The following is a 20900-nucleotide window of genomic DNA, read 5'->3' on the forward strand; positions in this document are numbered from 1 at the left end:
GAGAACGGGTCAGAGGCTGGTTATTCTGTGGCGAAAGTCTCTCTTCCTGACTCCCCAAAGCCTTTCCACCATCTCCGAGGCACAAGTCAGGAGTGTGATGGAATACCCTCCACTTGCCTGGATGAGTGCAGCTGCAACAACATTCAAGAAGGTCAACACCATCCAGGACAAAGCAGCCCGCTTGATTGACACCCCATCCATCACCTTAAACATTCACTCCCTCCATCACCGACGTACCGTGGCTACAGTGTGCACCATCTATAAGATGCACTGCAGCAACTCACCAAGGCTTCTTCGGCAGAACCTCCCAAACCCATGACCTCTACCACCTAAAAGGACAAGGGCAGCAGACGCATGGGAACATCACCACCTCCACGATCCCCTCCAAGTCACACACCATCCTGACTTGGAAGTATATCACAGTTCCTTCATCGTTGCTGGGTCAAAATTCTGGAACTCCATCCCTAACAGCACTGTGGGACTACCTTCACCACACGGACTGCAGCAATTCAAGAAGGTGGCGTACCACCATCTTCTCAAGGGCAATTAGGAATGGGCAATAAATGCTGGCCTTGCCCACATCCCATGAACGAATAAAAAAAAAGACTGGTGCCATCATGGCTGGGTTTACCAGTACCCTTATCCCCGGTGGCAAAAGCTGTTTCCTCATTGGCCAGGTTGTGGAGGATACAGCGGACCACCACAAATCGGGACACATGCTCTGGTGAGTACTGTAGGGCTCCTTCAGAGCAGCCAGCCAGCGGAACCATTGCTGCAGCACCCGAATAGTCTGCTCTATGATATTTCATGTGGCAGCATGGCTCTCACTGTACAAATTTTGGCCACGTGTGGTTGGGTTGCAAGAGATTGTGGGATGAGGGGGAAGTGAGATGTGAAAAGGAGGATAACGTATGAAGATACTGGCATCTTGTATTCGTTCAGCCCTGCTGCTAGCCACAGGTTCAGCCATGCCCGTCAAGAATGGCCAGCACTGTCTCCTCCATGAGGTGAGGTAAAGCAGGCAAGCCTGTCCCCCACCGGTTAAGTTCTGTTGGCGCTGGTTATGCGCCACCTTTTCCTGTAAGAGAAAGGGAAGTGTGTCAGTGAGTGTGGTGTAATGTGTTTGGGTGATGTGGCTGTCATGGTTAAATAACAGTGGGTTCAAGCTGTGAGATGTGTGTGTGAGGTTTGCAGTAGTGATAAGAGTATGAGGGTGAATTAAAGATAGGAATGTGAGGCGTGCCTCATGTTTGCTGGAGATTGTGGGCCGGTGAGTGATAGGGGCATTGTGCGTTGAGAAGTGTATGAGGCTAGTAGTGCAGTTGCTGGGAAACGGCTTTTGAAGATGCATTCACTGACCTTGATCACTTGTGTGAGGTCATTACATTTGTTTGGGCACTTAAGCCATATCCTAGGGGTACGAGACTGCTGGCAGTGACCTCCCTTAAATCTCCCAAAACCTTTTCTGTTCCAATAAAAAAAAATCCCAATTTTTTCAAGCCATTCTTCCTAACTATAACCTTTAATTCCTGGATTATTCTAGTGAATCTTCACAGTAGCATTACCATGACTCTAATATCTTTTCTACAATGGGGAGGCCAAAACTGCACATAACACTCCAACTTTGGTCCAACCAACATGTTGTACAAATTCCATGTGCAATATAATACCTTAATATATGAAACCCAGAATCACACTTGATTTGTTTTTAAAAGGGTCTTTTCTACCTGTATGCCCATTTTTAAATACTTATTAGCCCAGATTTTCCTCGGCCCTTGACCGGGTACGCTGTTATAAGGGCTCCACAAGTTCCGGGTTTCCAGAGTTGGGCTACTTACCTAACTACGCCCAGCGAATGCCTATGAAACCTTTATGCCTACTAAAAGCAAGTAAATATTATTTTTTTTTTTAATGATTTAGCATATAAAAACCTTTAAAAATAGTTTAGGTTATTGTTAGCCCCTTGAAAAATGTTCAAATTTATTTTTAAAAAAAACTTAACTTTTGTCTTAAATGTTTAATTAAATTGTATTTTAATTAATTTTGACCATGTGATGATTTATTTTTATTTCAGTCTTGGAAAGCGTTTCTGAGGATATTCCTTTTACGCTCAAGGGGATTCCGTACATAAATGGAATCCCCATAAACATAATGGGAATTCCCCTTTGTGAATGGTTGCACTGGCCGACATGATCCCAGCGACGCTTGCAAACCGCATGCGTGCACCCCTGGGATACGTGGGCCTTTACGCAGGCATACACCTGCAGGCCCAGGAGCACGAGTTTTCAAAGGTACGGAGGCACCAGGTAAGTGTGGCGTTTACTTGCGGTTCGGAGACATTTGCTCGCGGAAAGCTCCGTCCGCAATTTCCAGCCCTCATAGTATCTGCATTCCTAAATCTCTGTTCCTCCACTGTTACTGTTTAGGATCTACTTGAGCAAGGAGTTCTCCCCAGTGCCCTGGCTAGTTTTTAATCCCTCAACCAACATCACTGAAACAGATCATCACATTGCTGTTTCTGGGACCTTGCTGTGCACAGACTGGCTGCCACATTTCCTATATTACAACAGTGACAGCACTTCAAAAGTACTTCATTGATTGTAAAGCTCTTTGAAATGTCCTGAGGTTGTGAAAGGTACTATATAAATGCAAGTCTTTCTTATTTTCTTTTACTTCCTTTCACTATTCTGTACTCCAAAATGTACTAATTCATATTGGTGTACATTGCGACGTGATTAAAATATGACAAGAATGGCAGAAGCTGCTATTCTCCTGATGGTAAAATATGCATACTTAGCAGCCCTAACCGGCATGGAGATAGTGATCCTTTTGGTACCATATGACACTGCAGAACAAAGTTTTATGACACACTATAATTCAAAGTATAAATGTTCATTTCCAAGTTCACTTTTATCTGTTCTTCAATTTTCAAAAGTTGGACCTTCCCCCGTCCATGTTGTATGCCTGATTAAGCAGCTGTACCATATAGCCTAGATTTGAAGATGTAAATATAATTTTTTGGAAAGAGTACCATTCTCCCTCCTACATAGCCATGTGCAATATTACAGGAAATACTGCTCCTCTGTAAGGAGAGTGGTGCCCACAGACACCTTGGAGGATACACTAAATCTTATGAGTGATATATATATGTGCTTTCACCTTTTTTATCGTTCTCCGGTTCACGTGCTGGAACCTCGGTTACCTTCAGCTTGTCAGCGAACTCTTCATCCAGAGACCTTTTCAGTGCTTCAGCTGAGGTTTGTAGCTTTTTAGCCTCTGCAAAGGCCATTTCGGACAGAATTGTACGATCCCGACTTTCATAGAACAGCCCTGAATACACAATTATTCCATTAAAAACTAGAACTAGATTAAGTTACATGTTATGAACACTTTAAGGGGGCGAAATTGCCCTGCGACCGGATTGGGGGTAGTAACCTTCTGGGGTCAGGACTTTTAGCACCCGCGCAGAAGTCCCGCCCCGCCACAGAATTGCTCTTACCGCCCCTCAAAGGAAGCGGAGCGCAATCTCGTGTGCTCCACTTCCTTTGGGGGCGGTAACCAGGGCGCTATAGGAAGCGCTATGCAGATGCTATGCGGATGCTCAGCATAGCGCTGACGTGCTTCAACGCCCCTCCTCTTCAATTAAAGGAGAGGGCCACTGCACACTCTGCAAGGCCTCTAATGGTGGCCTCTCGGCTACTGGGGCAGTGTGCGACCCGGCGTGCAGCCCAGCTCCCAAGACGGAGTGCCGGACTGCATGATGGCAGCTCGGATCACGCTAGGGCCGCCATTGTTGAGCCGACCAGAGAGTTGGCCGACAAAAAAAGATGGCGGCCCGGGGCACTGGTGCCCTCCCCTTTAAGGAGCACCCTGAGAGCGGAAGCTGGCGTTGACATCTGGGTGCACCAGACTCGCGGCCCGCAGAGAGTTAAGGGGTCGGCGCAGGGCAGTAAGGGGTCGCCGCACACGGCGATGAAGTCATTGCCAGTTGCGCGGTGGCCCAGGGCGCTAACTGCAGCCAGCGCCTCCGCAAACTCCCGCGCAATTTCCCAGGAGGTGGTAGTGCCCCCCCTTCCCCTAGGCGAATGGGGCAATAAAAAGGGACAATTTCGCTCCTTAAATCTTTAAATGATGAAAGCATGGGAGTGGTACCTACATCTGATCAGACTCCCATCAGAATTTAATTCTGATCTTTATCTCTTCATTTCGCAAGTTTCAGTCTTCCATATTCATTAAAAGAAAATGGATATTACCGATTTTTAAACACTTGCTACAAGGTAAGTCACTTGCAAGTGTTGTATTTGCCATTCAAATCTATCTATTCTCATTGAATGTGTAAAGTCCTGTCCCTGCAGTACAGACTCACACGAGGCACATGCTGAAGTCAAGGTCACTCAGGACTTGCACCTTTATTACACAGCTCTCGAATGCCTCACTTGCCTGAGACCTGTCTTTATATACCTGTGTGGAACAGGTATCCAGTGTCTCCTGCAAGTGCACCCCTGGTGGTAAGTTAAGCTTGTGGTTACAGGTCATCTCTAGTTACAGTCATGTATAGCATGGTAAGATACAGTTATGTACAGTAGTGTGAGATACATGACAGAATGAGTGTTGGCAATTTTTAACTAAACTGACAAGGGGCTGGTATGTGAACCTAGCTGTTTTCAATGGTTGATTTTGCATATTCTTAGCAGGACTGATGGAGGCTGGCATTCTCACAAAACTGCTCAGAGTTTTACCAGTCCATGGTGAGACAAGATGAGCTTGGAATTCAAAGACACATATTTTCATTGAGTGAATATTGGCAATTCTTGGCTGAGATACTGGATTGCTTGCTGAATGTAGCAAATTCTGTCCAGGGAATGACACTTCCCCTCCCCTCCCCTCCCTGTGTGAAGGTATAGAAGTATTAGAAAGGGAGGCAAAACTGAGACGTCAACAAAGGAAAGTCGATAAATGATTGTTACACACACATATATTTCAACTCATGTACCTCTAAAAGGCTAAGTTAGTGAATAATGTGGCTGTGTGTAATTATATACAAATAGATGTTAATGCCACTTGCATAATTGAACGTATGTATGTAAATGTATGCAATTGGGTTGGGGGGAACTTAAGTCCAAATTTAAAATCTGATCCAAGCTTTAGATTTACAACCTTTACCATAATTATCATTTTTCAATACAATTTAGAAGGTCTTGAGCGGTAAACAATTAAGGTCAAAAACCTATGGCTCCACTTATTCAAAGTAGGAAGCACAAACATAATTGATCTGAAACAGTTCATGCGAATACAATGAACGCAAACTGATGCCATTAGTTCCAAGTTCATCTCTGGTGTGGAGGTGGGTGGGGGGGCTTGACCCATCCACCTCCATGGCACGAACCTGGTATTGCAGTACTTCCAGGAACGGTGCTTGGGCTCTAGGCCTTTTGGCTAAGAGCATTGGCGCAGAGTGATCCTTGACAGGTGCAAGGTGACCTCTGGCGTTTGTGATTTGACAAAGAATTGGAAAGATTGGCAACGAATTTAAAAAAAAATCTCTGGCGTGTACACATGTATACAGATGTGTATGTATAAATTTGTATACTATTGTGTGCATCTAGTGAGTGCATGTGTAAGATCAAACTACACGTCTTATGAACAAACTGAAGAAACTGTACGAATTATATCTAGCTTCAGCAATTTTGTACAGCACACACTGAAAGAGGGGTAAGCTATCACGCTGGCTAGTCACAAACTATCTTATGAAGCACACTAAAGAAACAGTATAAACCTGTTTTAAATATAAATGGTTTCTCATACTACATTGAAAGCATGAGAGCTTTAGCAGCAAGTTGACCAGACAACTTTTATTTAAAATTCAATCTGCAGTGTGTATTTACAATACAGTTGACACTGAAGAATCTTTTTACTGTACAAATTAAATCACAGTAGTAATAAGAAATCATATGGAAAAAGCTGCATCAATGTTAGGAATCTGGTGGTTTCTAATGCTAAGTCTTTTAAGCTATTTTAAGAAAAATGATTGTGAATTAGATTGTGAATTGAGCATTACCCTGTATTGTCCAAGCTAACACGCTGCTTGGTTCGAAGCTCCTGGCACTCTCAAAAAAACTGTCAGCATCTTCACAATGGTCATTCAAACATGCTAGAATACCACACAAAATAAGGCTGGAAATAAAATCACCAGATTCAGTCAAATGCAGAAATCATAATAAACACTGTAAAGTCTATTCAGACATAGTATCAATTTCAATAATCACATTCTATATATGTTTTGAATCAAGGTTACAGTGAAGTCAAATGGCAGTGTACATACACTTCTACTTGCTGTGAAATCACAAATAAATAGATTTATGTTTCAATCCTTCATCTGCCACACAGTATGTTTGAACAGAAATCTGTTACTTATCATGTAGATCACTGGAATCATTTAGTGGACACATCGTTTGCATTTCTCTGTAGTATTTGGCTGCAGTCGTTTCTGCAACCCTTGTGGAAGCTCAAGGAGTACTGGCTACACCACAAGAAGTGAATCCTTTTTACCACTCCATTCGGGCTAGAGGAAGAGAATGAAGAGGAGCAGCAGCAACAGATGGAAGGACCACATGGAGTGGAAGCAGGAGCTGCAGAATCCAGACAAGGAGGGGAGTTTGCAGACATCCTCACTGTCATGTATGTAACCTCTATGTAACACCACTGCAATACTGTATATACTTAAGCAATGCACACTTTGACCACAGGAGGTGAACTTGTGGGAGACACTCCTTACCTGGTCATCCAGGTATATAAAGGGAGGCCCCATGCAGGGTCATCATTTCTTGGTCCTGTGAATAAAGGTTCAGGTCATAGAGTGACCTTGTCCATAGAATGTGCCTCGTGTGGGTTTTGTGCCATTGAGTAAGGACTTTACACTCACCCTCCAAATAGGGTGAATAGGCCCAGAGTCCCTCCAGTTTCTGAGGAGCAGTGCATAAGGAGGCTGCGCTTCTCCAGGGAGGGTGCCGCAGACTCATGTCACCTCTGACAACAAAACCTCAAAATTAATATCACAGCTGGCAATGCATTAACTGTTGCAGTAAAAATAACAGCCCTCAACATTTTTGCCTCTAGCTCCTTTCAGGCTGCAACAGGCGATATCAGCAACATCAGTCAGTCTGCAATTCATGCTTGCATTAAGCAAGTGGCTTCAGCAAACACTTTCATCACTTTTGCCATGGACAACAGCAGCAGAGGGCTCCGAGGTTCACAGACACTGCAGGTGTCAATGACTGTACACACTTGGTCATGAGAGCTTCTGCAAATTAGCCTGTTGCCTTCGCAAGGGCTTCCATTCCATAATGTGCAGCTGGTGTCCACTTTTCTGGCAGCTGTAATGAAGCCTTCATATTGTGCCAGTCTTCTATTCCCCCCAGACTTTTGACCCTGCACAGCAAGTCAGAGGCTGGCTACTTAGGGCCAAGGACTATCCCCTACACACCTGGCTCATAATACCGCTCAGAAAGCCATGCTAGCCAGCCGAACTGTATCACTGTTGTTTGCTGCATGCTGCACAACATTGCTCTGCAAAGGGCATAATACATGGAGCTGCCACTAGATTTTCAACCAGATGACAAAGACAACACAGATGATATTGAGGGTGAAGAAGCAGAAGGGCACCAACACCAGGCTGCAGCCAGACATCTTCAATAGCAGTTCACTGAACAACTTGTTTCAGCTGAACAATCCTAGCCTCCTCACCCCCAAAATTAATAGTCCTATGCAACATCCCTGTGAGTCATTCCACCCACCAATAAGCCACTTCTGCCCAAAAGACCAACACTGATATAAGTGTCTATCATTGCAGGATCAGCAACTACGACAGGAACGCTCTGCAAAAAAAGGTTTCGGAATGGTTTATCATTTTAATGGCTCAGACAAATGCCATCAAACTAGCCTATAGCCTATAGTCCCTACTTTGGTGATTTCTCTCCCACTTCAGTGCTCCTGTGTGGTCTTATCCCAGTGGCTGCAGCATGGGAGGTGAAATGCTGCTGTGGCTCAGCCAAGAGCTCATGAGATGCTTGCAGTGAGTGACCTCTCGGGCTTAGACCTAAGACAGCCCGGCTGCAGACTGCAGCATCTTGGCGGCTGCCAGGGCAATCTGGCGCAGCTAGCTTTTTGACATCAGGGCAGGCACTGGTTGAGGGGGTGGAGGATGCAGTCATGCTGTCATCCTGAGAGCCACCTCCATTGCACCACTGTCCCTGCTATGGGACTCAGCAGCCCCACTGATCTGCAGGAGAGCAGACTGCACACTTGACTGCAGAATGTTGATGCTACGTGCCTGAACCCCACACAAGTCAGTAGAGAACTCATCCACACGCTCTGACATCATGTGGTAGCTCCCACACAGGTAGTCATACATAGGAAATAGGAGCAGGAGTAGGCTATTTGGCCCCTTGTGCCTGCTCCGCCATTCAATAAGATCATGGCTGATCTGATCTTGGCCTCAACTCCACTTCCCTGCCTGCTTCCCATAACCCTTGACTCCCTTGTTAGTGCAATTATTAGTGCACATGAAGCATTTTTCTTTTGAAGAATGGGCCCCTAATGTCTGCATCTCTGTCTTCAGCTTAGCTAGGACCTGGTCTTACCCACCTGCAAGTCTTTTCCTGGGCTGTCCTTCCAATTTGTATCTGCTCATTCTCACTAATGAATGAATCATCCTGTGCAGAGACCTCTAACTCACTACCTAGACCACCCAATGTGCTGAACTATGTGCTGGTGCTTGGGAAGGTCTGAGCGACCGAGAGTCATCCCCCAGCCCCCTCACACACCCGCCAACCCATCATCGGTATGAATGCAGGGCCCAGATTGTCGACTGGAGCAGCAAGATTTGCACTGGCAACTTACCTGTCAAACTGAAATGAGCCCCGACCATCAAAATAGTTCAAGCCTTCCAATGACGTCATTGAGCAAGCGCTATGATCACTCCATCCACCACCCATCTCATATATATTCCAAACCCAAATCAGAAACCATCAAACTGCACTTTGTTTCGCACAGCTATACTATTAGGCAGAATAAAACATTGTTAATAAGTGTAGCATGATTAACATGCGTGACTCTGACCTGTATATATGCTCCTGGTTTACAGCAACGGCCTCACGGAAGCACTCCTCTGCTTTGGCATAGTCAGTTAACAGGAGATGGAAAGTACCATAGTCATACCAGTGTTCAGCATTGCTCTTGTCGCGTGTCAATCTCTGTACAGAAAAAATATTATTTAATTCTGTAAGTTAAGTCAGTGACCTATTCCCAATGTAATATAGTTGAATGTCTTCAGCATCCAACGCCATTTTAGTTCAGGTGCCCTAAAGGCATCCCTGGAGTCATCCTATAACAGACATTAGTGGGTGGAAATTGCCCCCCACCGGAAATGCGGTACACTTACCCTGTTTGAACTATTTTCACCGCTATGGTGTATGCGGTGGCCTCTTGCTCGAAATTCCACTCTTAAGCTTTTTTTCCCCCGAGTGGTCCAGAGGTCGGTCATAATGGGGGCAGAAGTGCGGCGTTGAGCAGAGATTTGTACACTAGAGGAGCAGAAGTTGGGGGCCGTCAGTCATCAGTGTAGCGCTGATGACATCATCACGCTGGCGCGGCACCACGTCTCTCCCCTTCATTTAAAGAGGAGAGCCACTGCGAGCTCTGCGATTCTTTAAGTTATGTCCACTGAGCCACCAGGGAGAGTTTCGGCTAGGCCAGCAGCCTGGCACCCAAGAGGGTGTGCCAGCTACCTGTTGACGGCCCGGTCGAACCTAGGGGCATAATCGTTGGGCAGACCTGGCTGTCGGCCGACAAAAAAAAGTAAGATGGCGGCAGCGCACCCTCCCCTTTAAAGGTGGCCACACTGCCATTTTGAACACACTGCAAGCACAGTGCACCGACAGAAAAAGCTGCTGGTGGCACCGAGCGGCGGTAGCAACATTTTCTCAGCAGAATTTCACGTTCGGAGTGAACATTGGTGGTGCGTGCTCTGATGACGCACTTAGTATTATGCATGTAATAACTCGATAGACTGAATACTGTAAACTAACACAGGTACAAACCTGGCTCTGCTTTATTAGGGCCCAAAGTGATTACATTACATGATGGCTTGCCTTTTATACCTGAGTGCACACACGTGCGTACAGCACAATGACCTCCGACAGTGGCGCCACCTGGTGGCTAGTAACTCCAAGCATACATACATGACAATATCCTCTTTTAAGATATTAGTAACAGTCTTTTTACAAATTGGGACGGTCCAGGGCTTTCCGCTCCCGAGTTGATTGTCTCAGTTCAACTCCAGCCTTGGGTGAGCGTTCTGAGTCTGTTATGACTGGTAGCTGGATAGCTGATCTGATGGGAGTGGCAATGACCACATCAGGGATTGAAAGTCCAGATTCATTGCTGATGACGGAGTCCTCTGATGACTGAAGTTGGTTGGTCAATGATTGGGTCTTCCTCAGACTGTTCCAGTTCATCTGTGTGCCGCAGCTTTATCTGATCAACATGTTTCCTGCATGTTTGTCCAGTCTTGAGCTTGACGATAAACGCTCTGTTACCCTCCTTGGCCGTACCAGTACCGGCGATCCACTTGGGACCTTGACCATAATTTAGTACATACACAGGATCGTTAACAGAAATGTCGCGTGACATGGCAGCGTGATCATGATACCACTGCTGACTTTGACATCTGTATTCAACCTGATCGTTCAAGTCAGGGTGGACAAGCGAGAGCTTGGTCTTGAGACCTCTCTTCATCAATAGTTCAGCAGGGGGGGACCCCGGTAAGCGTGTGGGGTCTTGTCCTGTAACTAAGCATTATGCATGGCAAGCGAATCTGCAGTGAACCTTGAGTTATACGTTTCATACTCTGCTTGATGGTTTGGACAGCACGCTCTGCTTGACCATTAGATGCGGGTTTGAATGGTCCTGATCTCACATGATTGATTCCATTGAGTTTCATGAACTCTTGAAACTCCAGACTAGTGAAGCAAGGTCCGTTGTCGCTTACAACGATGTCGGGCAGACCATGAGTGGCAAACATGACACGAAGGCTCTCAATGGTAGCTGTGGATGTACTGGATGACATGATTATACACTCTATCCACTTGGAATATGCATCCACCAAAACTAAAAACATCTTTCCCAGGAAGGGACCTGCAAAGTCGATGTGGCGACTCAGCGGCGATTCTGCTGGTGCTTTACTTAGCTGCATGCAAGTGTAGCATGATTCCAGATCAGAGTTAATTCAAGGCCACCATACATGAGACCTGGCAATGGCTTTCATCATGACAATACCGGGATGAATGCTATGTAGATCATGTACAAATTTCTCTCTGCCTTTCTTCGGCAAAACAACACGATTACCCCACAGTAAACAATCTGACTGAATGGATAGTTCGTCTTTGCGACGGTTGTAAGGTTTGGTCTCATCACCCATTTGCTTGGGTATGGCAGACCAATCACCACTAAGGACACAACATTTCACAACCGATACTATCGGGTCCTGGCTGGTCCAGGACTTAACTTGTTGAGCCGTGACAGGGGTTCATTCACTTTCAAAAGCATCCATAACTAACAGTAGGTCTGCAGGTTGTGGCGTCTCCACCTCTGGTGAGGGCAACGGCAGACGGCTCAGTGCATCGGCACAATTCTCGGTGCCAGGTCTATGCGAATGACATAATCATAGGCAGATAATGTCAGCGCCCACCTCTGGATGCAGGATGATGCAGTGGTATTTATATCTTTGTTTTCCGAAAACAATGAAATGAGTGGCTTGTGATCTGTTTCCAGTTCAAACCGAAGACCAAATAGGTACTGATGCATCTTTTTAACCCCATTCACACAGGCTAATGCTTCTTTTTCTACCATGCTGTAGGCTCTTTCCGCCTTTGACAAACTTTTAGAAGCACACGCAACAGGTTGTAGTTTACCCAACTTATTAGTTTGTTGGAGCATGCAACCATCTCCATATGACGAAGCATCAAAGGCCAATACTAGACGCTTACACGGAACATAATGTACCAGCAGCTTGTTAGAGCAAAGCAGATTAGTAGCTTTCTCAAAAGCTCCATCTTGAGACGCACCCCAAATCCAGTTGTTGCCTTTTCTTAGCAGCATGTGCTCAATGAAGTGCTCAATCTAGGTAGGAAATTACCGAAGTAGTTGAGTAGACCAAGGATCGAACGCAGCTCCGTCACATTCTGAGGCTTGGGTGCATTTTTGATGGCCTTGGTTTTCGAGTCCGTAGGCCGTCAGCAGCAATTTTCCTCCCCAGAAATTCGACTTCCGGTGCCATGAAGACGCACTTCGAATTTTTCAGTCTGAGTCCCACTTTGTCCAGACGATGCAGAACCTCTTCCAAGTTGTTCAGATGTTTGGTGGTTGTCATGATCTGTGACCAGGATATCATCTTGGAACACGATGGTTCTAGGGACGGACTTCAGTAGACTCTCCATGTTCCTCTGAAATATGGCTGCAGCTGAGCCAATTCCAAAAGGACACCTGTTAAACAGTCCTTTATGAGTATTGATGCACGTAAGTTTCGTCAACGTCTCGACCAGCTCCTGTGTCATGTAGGCTGACGTCCGATCCAGTTTAGTAAAAGACTCCCCCCCCGGCTAGCGTTGCAAACAGGTCATCGGCCTTCGGTAACGGGTATTGATCCTGTTTCGAAACTTGGTTGATCGTAACCTTGTAGTCTCCACAAATCCTGACAGTGTCATCACTCTTCAACATAGGAACAATGGGGCTCGCCCATTCGTTAAATTCGACTGGTGATATGATCCCTTCACGCTGGAGTCTGTCCAGTTCGATTTCGACCTTCTCCCTCATCGTGTACGGAACCGCCCGAGCTTTATGGTGGACTGGTCTTGTATCCGAGTCCATGTGGATCTGCACTTTGGCTCCCGTGAAATTGCCGATGCCTGGTTCAAACAGCGAGGGGAACTTGCTCAGCACTTGAGCACATGGAGTATCATCCTCCGACAACAACGATTTGATATCGTTCCAATTCCATTTGATTTTTTCGAGTCAATTCCTGCCGAACAGCATTGGACCATTGCCTGGAACAATCTATAACGGTAAATCATGAACCGCACCATCATACGACACCTTGATTATTGCACTGCCAATCACTGTTGGGAGTTCTTTAGTGTACATACGCAACTTGGCATTGATTGGACTCAGCTTAGGCCTCACAGCCTTAGTATCCCACAGCTTGTCGAATGTCCTCTGGCTCATTATTGATTGATTCGCACCCGTGTCCAATTCCATCGGTACCGGCACACCGTTAATGATTAATGTGAAACTTATCGGTTGGCTCTTTGTTAGGAACAAATACAGTCCTTACACTTCCTCCTCTGGTATCTCGGATTGCATATCCGGATCCTCACTATACTGGTCATCGTCCTCCACGTGGTGTGTCGCAGCACCCTTGCTCAGTTGCGGACACATGCGTTGGAGATGCCCCAGTCTCGAACAGCATTTACAAATGTACTGTTTAAACAGACACTGATGAGGCCGATGATTGCCCCCACAACGCCAAAACGGTGAAATCGGATTAATTTCCATTGGCGGACTTTGTGCAGCCACAGGTTTCGCATACGCAGTCGAGTAGGCCCCGCCATATGCAGCTCTGCCAAACGACGATACAATCTTGTTTACAGTACTTGCCGAGTTCCGATTTTTTGATACCTGCTTTAAGTTTTTGTCCATCGTCATGCATGCCTGAGCAATCGTGATGGCCTTGCTCAAATACAGCGTCTCCGCCGTCAGTAGCTTACGCAGGATCACCTCGTGGTTGATGCCGATTACAAAGAAGTCCCGCAGCATGTCTCCCAACGCGTTTTCGAACTTACACGGTCCAGTTAGACGTCTTAGGTCTGCAACAAATTCCGACACATCCTGGCCCTCAGAACAAATGTGCTTGTAGAATCGATATCCTGAGATGATGATGCCTTCTTCTGGTTTGAGATGGTCACGTACCAGAGCACACAATTCCTCATAGTCCTTGTCCGTTGGATTTGCAGGCGAGAGAAGATTCTTTATGAGTCCATAGATTTTCAGACCGCAAACCGTGAGGAAGACCGCCCTGCGGCTAACTGCGTCAGTGGATGCCTCCATTTTGTTGGCCACGAAGTACTGGTCCAGGCGAGCTACAAAATATGCCCAGTCCCCTCCCTCCATGAATCTCTCCAGAATTCCAATTGTGCTCATTTTTGCATGCGAAGGTTCTTAAGTTACCTCATCGGCAAATATTATGTATGTAATAACTCAATAGACTGAATACTGTAAACTAACACAGGTACACACCTGGCTCTGCTTTATTAGGGACCAAAGTGATTACATTACATGATGGATTGCCTTTTATACCTGGGCCGCACACACGTGCGTACAGCCCAATGACCTCCAACAGTGGCGCCACCTGGTGGCTAGTAACCCCAAGCATACATACATGACACTTACGGTGGATTGGCAGCAGCGAGGCAGAAGTGGGGGGAAGCGGGTCACCGCCGGGATACCGCAGGAGGGCAATTTTCAAAATGGCGGCCATTCCATGAAAAATTGACAGCCATTCCACTCCATAGCATGACCGCCGATTTCTGGCGGTAACAGGCCTTAAGGGAAGGAGCAATTCGGCCCCTAGGTCCCTTAAATATGCTATAAGGAGCCTAATGCCTGATTTTTTAAAAACTAGATGGATCTGCACACTTATTTAGTCTAACAGCACTGAATGCAGATCAGGGCAGACTGTCCCCATAAAAACCTGGAACTACTGTTTCCAGAGCACCTGTTTAGGTGCTATCTGTGTTAGAGCACATGCTGATATTGAGAAAAAAGGTCTTTATTTTTGGCTTTATGAATAAAAATCATCTTGCTGCTTCAGTACCGTCAGTCTTTGCACTTAGTGATGGAGACCGTGTTTAATACTGCGTCACCCACGTTTTTAAGATATAGGTTATTTGGAGGCAAGTGAGGGGAACCAAACAAAAGCCCGTTTGATATCTGCTGAAGTTATTCACCAGACCCTCTCCCGAGCCACTAATAATTATTTCCCTAGGACAGAGCAATAATAAACCCTTCCCTGACCATAAAACTACTCAATCCCACCTGGAATAAAAAGAGGAAGTTTATGGTCAAGCCCCCATCCTTGTCCTGTTCCCACACCATCATTCTTAATACCCATACTTATTTTTTCTGTTAGTCCAGCTACTGTTTCGCACTACCATGTTGCTCTTTTACCGGGCTAATCCAGCTAAGGTGCAGTCGCACAGACTCATTCACAGGGGACACCACTTTAAATAAATGTGAAGACCACTGACAAATGTGAAGACCACTGACCACTGACCACAGCTTCTAGCATGCAGAAATGGATTTAAGAAGCTGTCCACAGGAAAATTCTGCTCCCATTACCTTTATAATTAAAATATCTTCTGGTTCTCTTCCACATCACCTGCCCCTTTATAGTTGCTGCTGCCTTTATGGCCCTGGCTGCACCAGGACGTCTTCCTAATTGTTTTCCTGCACCCCATAGTGCCCCCATGTGCACCAAGTGCGTGTCTGCGGAATGTAAAATTAGGCTCAACAGGGACAATTGGCCGCTGAGTATGTGGCCATGGCAAAATTTCTCTCAACAACACTGAGAAAGGAATACTGTCCCTATGGATTCTCTGGACAAACTCTTACCTCTAGGTGATATTTATTTGCTAGCTCAAAGTTCTTGATCATTTCCGCTTCTTTAGCAAAGTGTTTTAACTCCGCAGAATCAAGAAATGATTCTGGAATAGGATTTGGAGGATCCACTTGCAACAGCTTGGAGAAAAGGACAATGAGTTAGACTTGAATCAGAAAATAATCAAAGCTCTACTGACAATGTAGATAAAATGGAGAATTTAAAGATGACAACTTCTGACAATTTCACAATTACCAAGAGTTAAACAATCATCTGGTTTCTGAACTGTACATGCACTGTTGGAAAATATATATTCACTTTTGCAGCTTTTTACTGAAGCTAAGGCAGAACGACTAATGCAAGAACCATGGGTAGGATAAAGTGCAGCAATATGGGTAAAGAAAGTCAGCCTAAGAAAGAGGCACGTGCCCTTTCTGAAGCCCCTAAATTCAGGATAAAAGATCTAGAACAAACCATACAGGAAGCAGAAGTTTAAAATTTAAAATAGCTTACTTTACTACCTGCGCAGGAAGGTATTTCAGCAGTAACACATGTAATGAAAGATAGTTCGCCACTGTCTCAAAGCATGATAATTTTAGACAATGGAACAGGTTCCGATAAGGATGAGGCCCCAATGGTTGTGCATGGTCAACAATCTGTTCGATGACCTAAGGGTCATAAGATGACCAACGAAGCTAAATTCAGTGACCAAAGGGTCACAAGCTAAAACTTGATGACTTAAGTAAATTGTAAAAGTCACAATTGTGACAATAATAGGGCAATAAAACGACTAGAACGAGGGGAAAAAGCTCTTATTATTTGCACCGGTAGAACAGGAGACAGCATCCAAACCCAGCCAAGTATCCAAAGCATGAGTGTGCAGCCAAATGCTTAATTGACATAAGAAGAAATAGGAGCAGGAATAAACCATTTGGCCCCTCAAGCCTGCTCCGTCAATCAATAAGACCAAGGCTGATCTGACCTTGGTCTCAATTCCACTTCCCTACCCGCTCCCATAACCCTCGACTCCCTTATCTTTCAAAAATCTGTCTATCTCCACCTTAAATATATTCAGTGACCCACACTCAACTGCTCTCTGGGTTAGAGAATTCCAAAGATTCACGACCCTCTCAGAGAAGAAATTCCTCCTCATTTCTGTTTTAAAAGTGCAACCTCTTGTTCTGAAACTATGCCCCCTAGTTCTAGATTCCTCTCTGTATCTACCCTGTCAAGTGCCCTCAAAATCTTATATGTTTCAATAAGATCACCTCTCATTCTTCTAAACTCCAATGAGTATAGGCCCAACCTGCTCATCTTTTCTTCATAAGACAACCCCTTCATCTCAGGAATCAACCTCGTGGCTTGTATTAGAATAGGTCTGATAGACTCTTGTTAGCTGTCTATTGATCTAGGGGCCGAAATTCAGGGTCTCAGCAAGACCAGTTACTGCCCGTTTGCGGCGACCATGTGGCGGAATCCCGCTTTGTGGTCAACTGGCTGCCCCAACCCAAATTCAGGTTGGGGATTTTTCGGCCTGTCCTCTCTTCCACCCGGCTGCTGCCAACCGCTGTAAGCGCGTTATAAAAACGTACACCGCCGCTATTCCTCATCTCCATTTTATTCAGCTAAAAAAAAAAATTGACAAGCTGCTGGACGATGTCCCTGACAGTTTTTTCGGTGCACCTTGTCTCCTCTCTCTTGGCCCTTGCGTTGCGGCGAACATTAAAGGGGAGGGACGAATGGCGCGTATAATTGTTTTTGCCGGCCAACATCCATGCCAAAAATCCTCCCTGGTGGCCCAGTGACCGAAGTTAGAAAATGCCTGATTCTCTCCCCTTTAATGGAGGGGAGAAAGCGTGGTGATGCACATGTGCTGTGACGTCACCACGACTCCACCGCTGATTAACAGCGACGGAGTCCCGATCCCGCCCCAACTTCCGCCCCCCAGCCTGCCTTACCGCCTCACTTCCGCCCCGATTATGACCGACTTCCGGTCAAACTTCACAAACGGCAAAGTCCTGAAAACCGACAGAAAGGCCGTATCAACGATCCCAACGGAAAAAACTTAAAGAAAAAGGTAGGTCTGCCAGCTTTCTGGCAGCCCTGAATTTCAGCCCCGTAGTGTCTAATTAAGTTCGCATGGACTTTTGACTAATAAAGTAATATGTTGAACTGATGTCCAATTAGAATCAGAACTAAACATGCACATTTACAAGACAATAAAAATGGTGAGTGGCTGGAACATTCTGGAGGTATTGTACCAGTAGGTGACAATGTGAGGGTTATGATATGTAACCCGTTAAGTACTGTGGGTCTATTGCGTATGTACTAACTCAATAGGCTTAGTACCGTGAACTTAATCAGATGCGACTGACTACTTTATTAGTTCTCAAAGTGAGGATTCAACGTGGAGGTTTTTTTTTTACATACAAGGACTGCACGAGTGTGAATGTGGCCCAATGAATTCCGACGGTCGCTCCCCCTGGTGGCAGATAAACCCAGGCATATATACATTACATCATTGTCCCCCAAGATCTTGGTATCAGTCCTATTTACAAATTGAGACGGTCCGGAGCTTTCCGCTCCCTAGTTGATCGTTTCAGTTCAATTCCAGATCTGGGTGAGCTCTGAGTGTCATTCATTACTTGAGGCTGGGTAGCTGATCTAATGGGAGTGGCAGTGTCCATGTCAGGGATTGAAGGTCCAGATTCATTGACAACAGCAGGGTCTTCTGATGGCTGAATATGAATCGGTTGGTCATAGATGGTGCCTTCTTCAAGCTGTTCCGGTTCGTCTGTGTGCCACAATTTCGTCTGATCAATGTGCCTCCTGCATGTTTGCCCATTAGTGAGCCTGACAATAAGCACCCTGTTACCCTCCTTGGCCATAACAGTGCCAGTGACCCACTTGGGGCCTTGACCATAATTTAGCACATACACATGATCATTAATAGAGATGTCGCGTGACACGGCAGTGCGATTATGATGTCACTGCTGATGTTCACGTCTGTTTTCGACGTGATCGTTAAGATCAGGGTGGACAAGCGAGAGCCTGGTCTTGAGACCTCTCTTCATCAACAGTTCAACAGGGGAGACCCCGGCTAAGCGTGTGAGGTCTCGTCCTGTAACTAAGCAGTATGTGTGACAAGCGAGCCTACAAAGAACCGTGAGTTACGCGTTTGAGGCTCTGCTTGATGGTTTGGATGGCCCGCTCCGCTTGACCATTGGACGTGGGTTTGAATGGTGCTGACCTTGCGTGCTTGATACCATTGAGTCTCATAAACTCTTGAAACTCCAAACTCGTGAAGCACGATCCGTTGTCATTCACAACAATGTCGGGTAGACCTTGAGTGGCGAACATGGCACGAAGGCTCTCAATGGTGGTTGTTGGTGTGCTGGATGACATGATTACACATTCTATCCATTTGGAATACGCATCCACCACCACCAAAAACATTTTTTCCAGGAAAAGACCCGCATAGCCATTGTGGATCCTCGACCATGGCTTGGATGGCCACGACCACAGACTTAGCGGAGATTCCACTGGTGCATTGCTTAACTGCATGCAAGTGTTGCACTGATGCACACATGACTCCAAATCAGAGTCAATGCCAGGCCACCAAACGTGAGACCTGGCAATGGCCTTCAGCATCACAATACCGGGATGGGTACTGTGTAAATCCCATACAAACCTCTCCCTGCCTTTCTTGGGCATAACAACACGATTACCCCATAGCAAGCAATCAGATTGAATGGATAGTTCGTCTTTGCGACGGTTGTAAGGTTTGGTCTCATCACACACTCCCCTGGGAATGGCCGACCAATCACCACTAAGGACACAACGTTTTACAACCGATAAGATCGGATCCTGGCTGGTCCAGGTCCTAACTTGTTGAGCAGTGACAGGCGACCCTTCACTCTCAAAGGCATCCATGACCAAAAGTAGGTCTGCGGGCTGTGGCGTTTCCACCTCCGGTGTGGGCAACGGTAAATGGCTCAATGCATCGGCACAATTCTCGGTGCCGGGTCTATGGCGAATGACAATCATAGGCAGATAATGTCAGCGCCCACCTCTGGATGCGGGACGACGCGTTGATATTGATACCTCTATGCTCTGAAAACAAAGATATGAGCGGCTTGTGATCGATTTCAAGCTCGAAACGAAGCCCAAACAGGTACTGGTGCACCTTTTTAACCTCATATACGCAGGCTAAAGCTTTTTTCTCGACCATGCCATCGGCTCTTTCCGCTTTAGACGTGCTTCTTGACGCGTATGCAATGGGTTGTAGTTTGCCCGACTCATTGGATTGTTGGAGCACGCAACCACCCCCATGTGATGAAGCGTTACAGGCCAATACTAAACGCTTGCACGGGTCATAATGTACCAGCAATTTGTTGGAACAAAGCAGATTTTTAGCCTTCTCAAAGGCCCTGTCTTGAGATACACCCCAAACCCAGTTGTCGCCTTTTCTGAGCAGCATGTGCAGTGGCTCTAATAATGTGCTCAATTTAGGTAAGAAATTACCAAAGTAGTTGAGAAGACCAAGGAACAAACGCAGCTCCGTCACATTCTGGGGTCTGGGTGCATTTTTGATGGCCTCTGTTTTTGAGTCCGTAGGCCTGACGCCGTCTGCAGCAACCTTCCTTCCCAGGAATTCGACTTCCAGTGCCATAAAGACGCACTTTGAATGTTTCAGCCTGAGCCCCACTTTGTCCAGACAACGTAGAACTTCTTCCAGATTGTGCAGGTGTTCAGCAGTGTCACGACCTTGACCAGAATGTCGTCTTGGAACACAACGGTTCTAGGGACGGATTTCAGTAAACTCTCCATGAGTCTTTGAAATATGGCTGCAGCTGAGCGAATTCCAAAAGGACACCTGTTGTAAATGAACAGCCCTTTATGCGTAATGATACATGTAAATTTCTTCGATGATTCGACAAGCTCCTGTGTCATATAGGCAAACGTCTGATCCAATTTGGTGAACGACTTTTCCCTGGCTAGCATTGCAAACAGGTCATCAGCCTTTGGTAACGGGTACTGATCCTGTTTCGAAACTCGGTTGATGGTAATCTTGTAGTCTCCACAAATCCTGACAGTGCCATCACTCTTCAGCACAGGAACAATTGGACTAGCCCATTTGTTAAATTCAACCGGTGAAATGACCCCTTCACGTTGGAGTCTATCCAGTTCG

The 20900-nt window shown here is 46.0% G+C and overlaps 1 protein-coding gene across 7 annotated transcripts in view; it reads right to left on the bottom strand.

Annotated features, from left to right (window-relative positions):
- The window catches only part of cfap70 (cilia and flagella associated protein 70), a 195755-nt gene that overhangs the window by 58132 nt on the left and 116723 nt on the right, over positions 1–20900 (bottom strand). For all 7 annotated transcript variants that reach the window (XM_070900968.1, XM_070900971.1, XM_070900973.1 and 4 more), the window contains 4 exons: positions 15724–15849; positions 9118–9251; positions 6059–6174; positions 3160–3330 (listed from right to left, as the gene is read on the bottom strand). In XM_070900968.1, coding sequence (XP_070757069.1) covers positions 3160–3330; positions 6059–6174; positions 9118–9251; positions 15724–15849 — 547 coding nt within the window. The remainder of the gene's footprint in view (positions 1–3159; positions 3331–6058; positions 6175–9117; positions 9252–15723; positions 15850–20900) is intronic.

The sequence above is a fragment of the Pristiophorus japonicus genome, chromosome 15, assembly GCF_044704955.1.
Source record: "Pristiophorus japonicus isolate sPriJap1 chromosome 15, sPriJap1.hap1, whole genome shotgun sequence".
Lineage (NCBI taxonomy): Eukaryota > Metazoa > Chordata > Chondrichthyes > Pristiophoridae > Pristiophorus > Pristiophorus japonicus.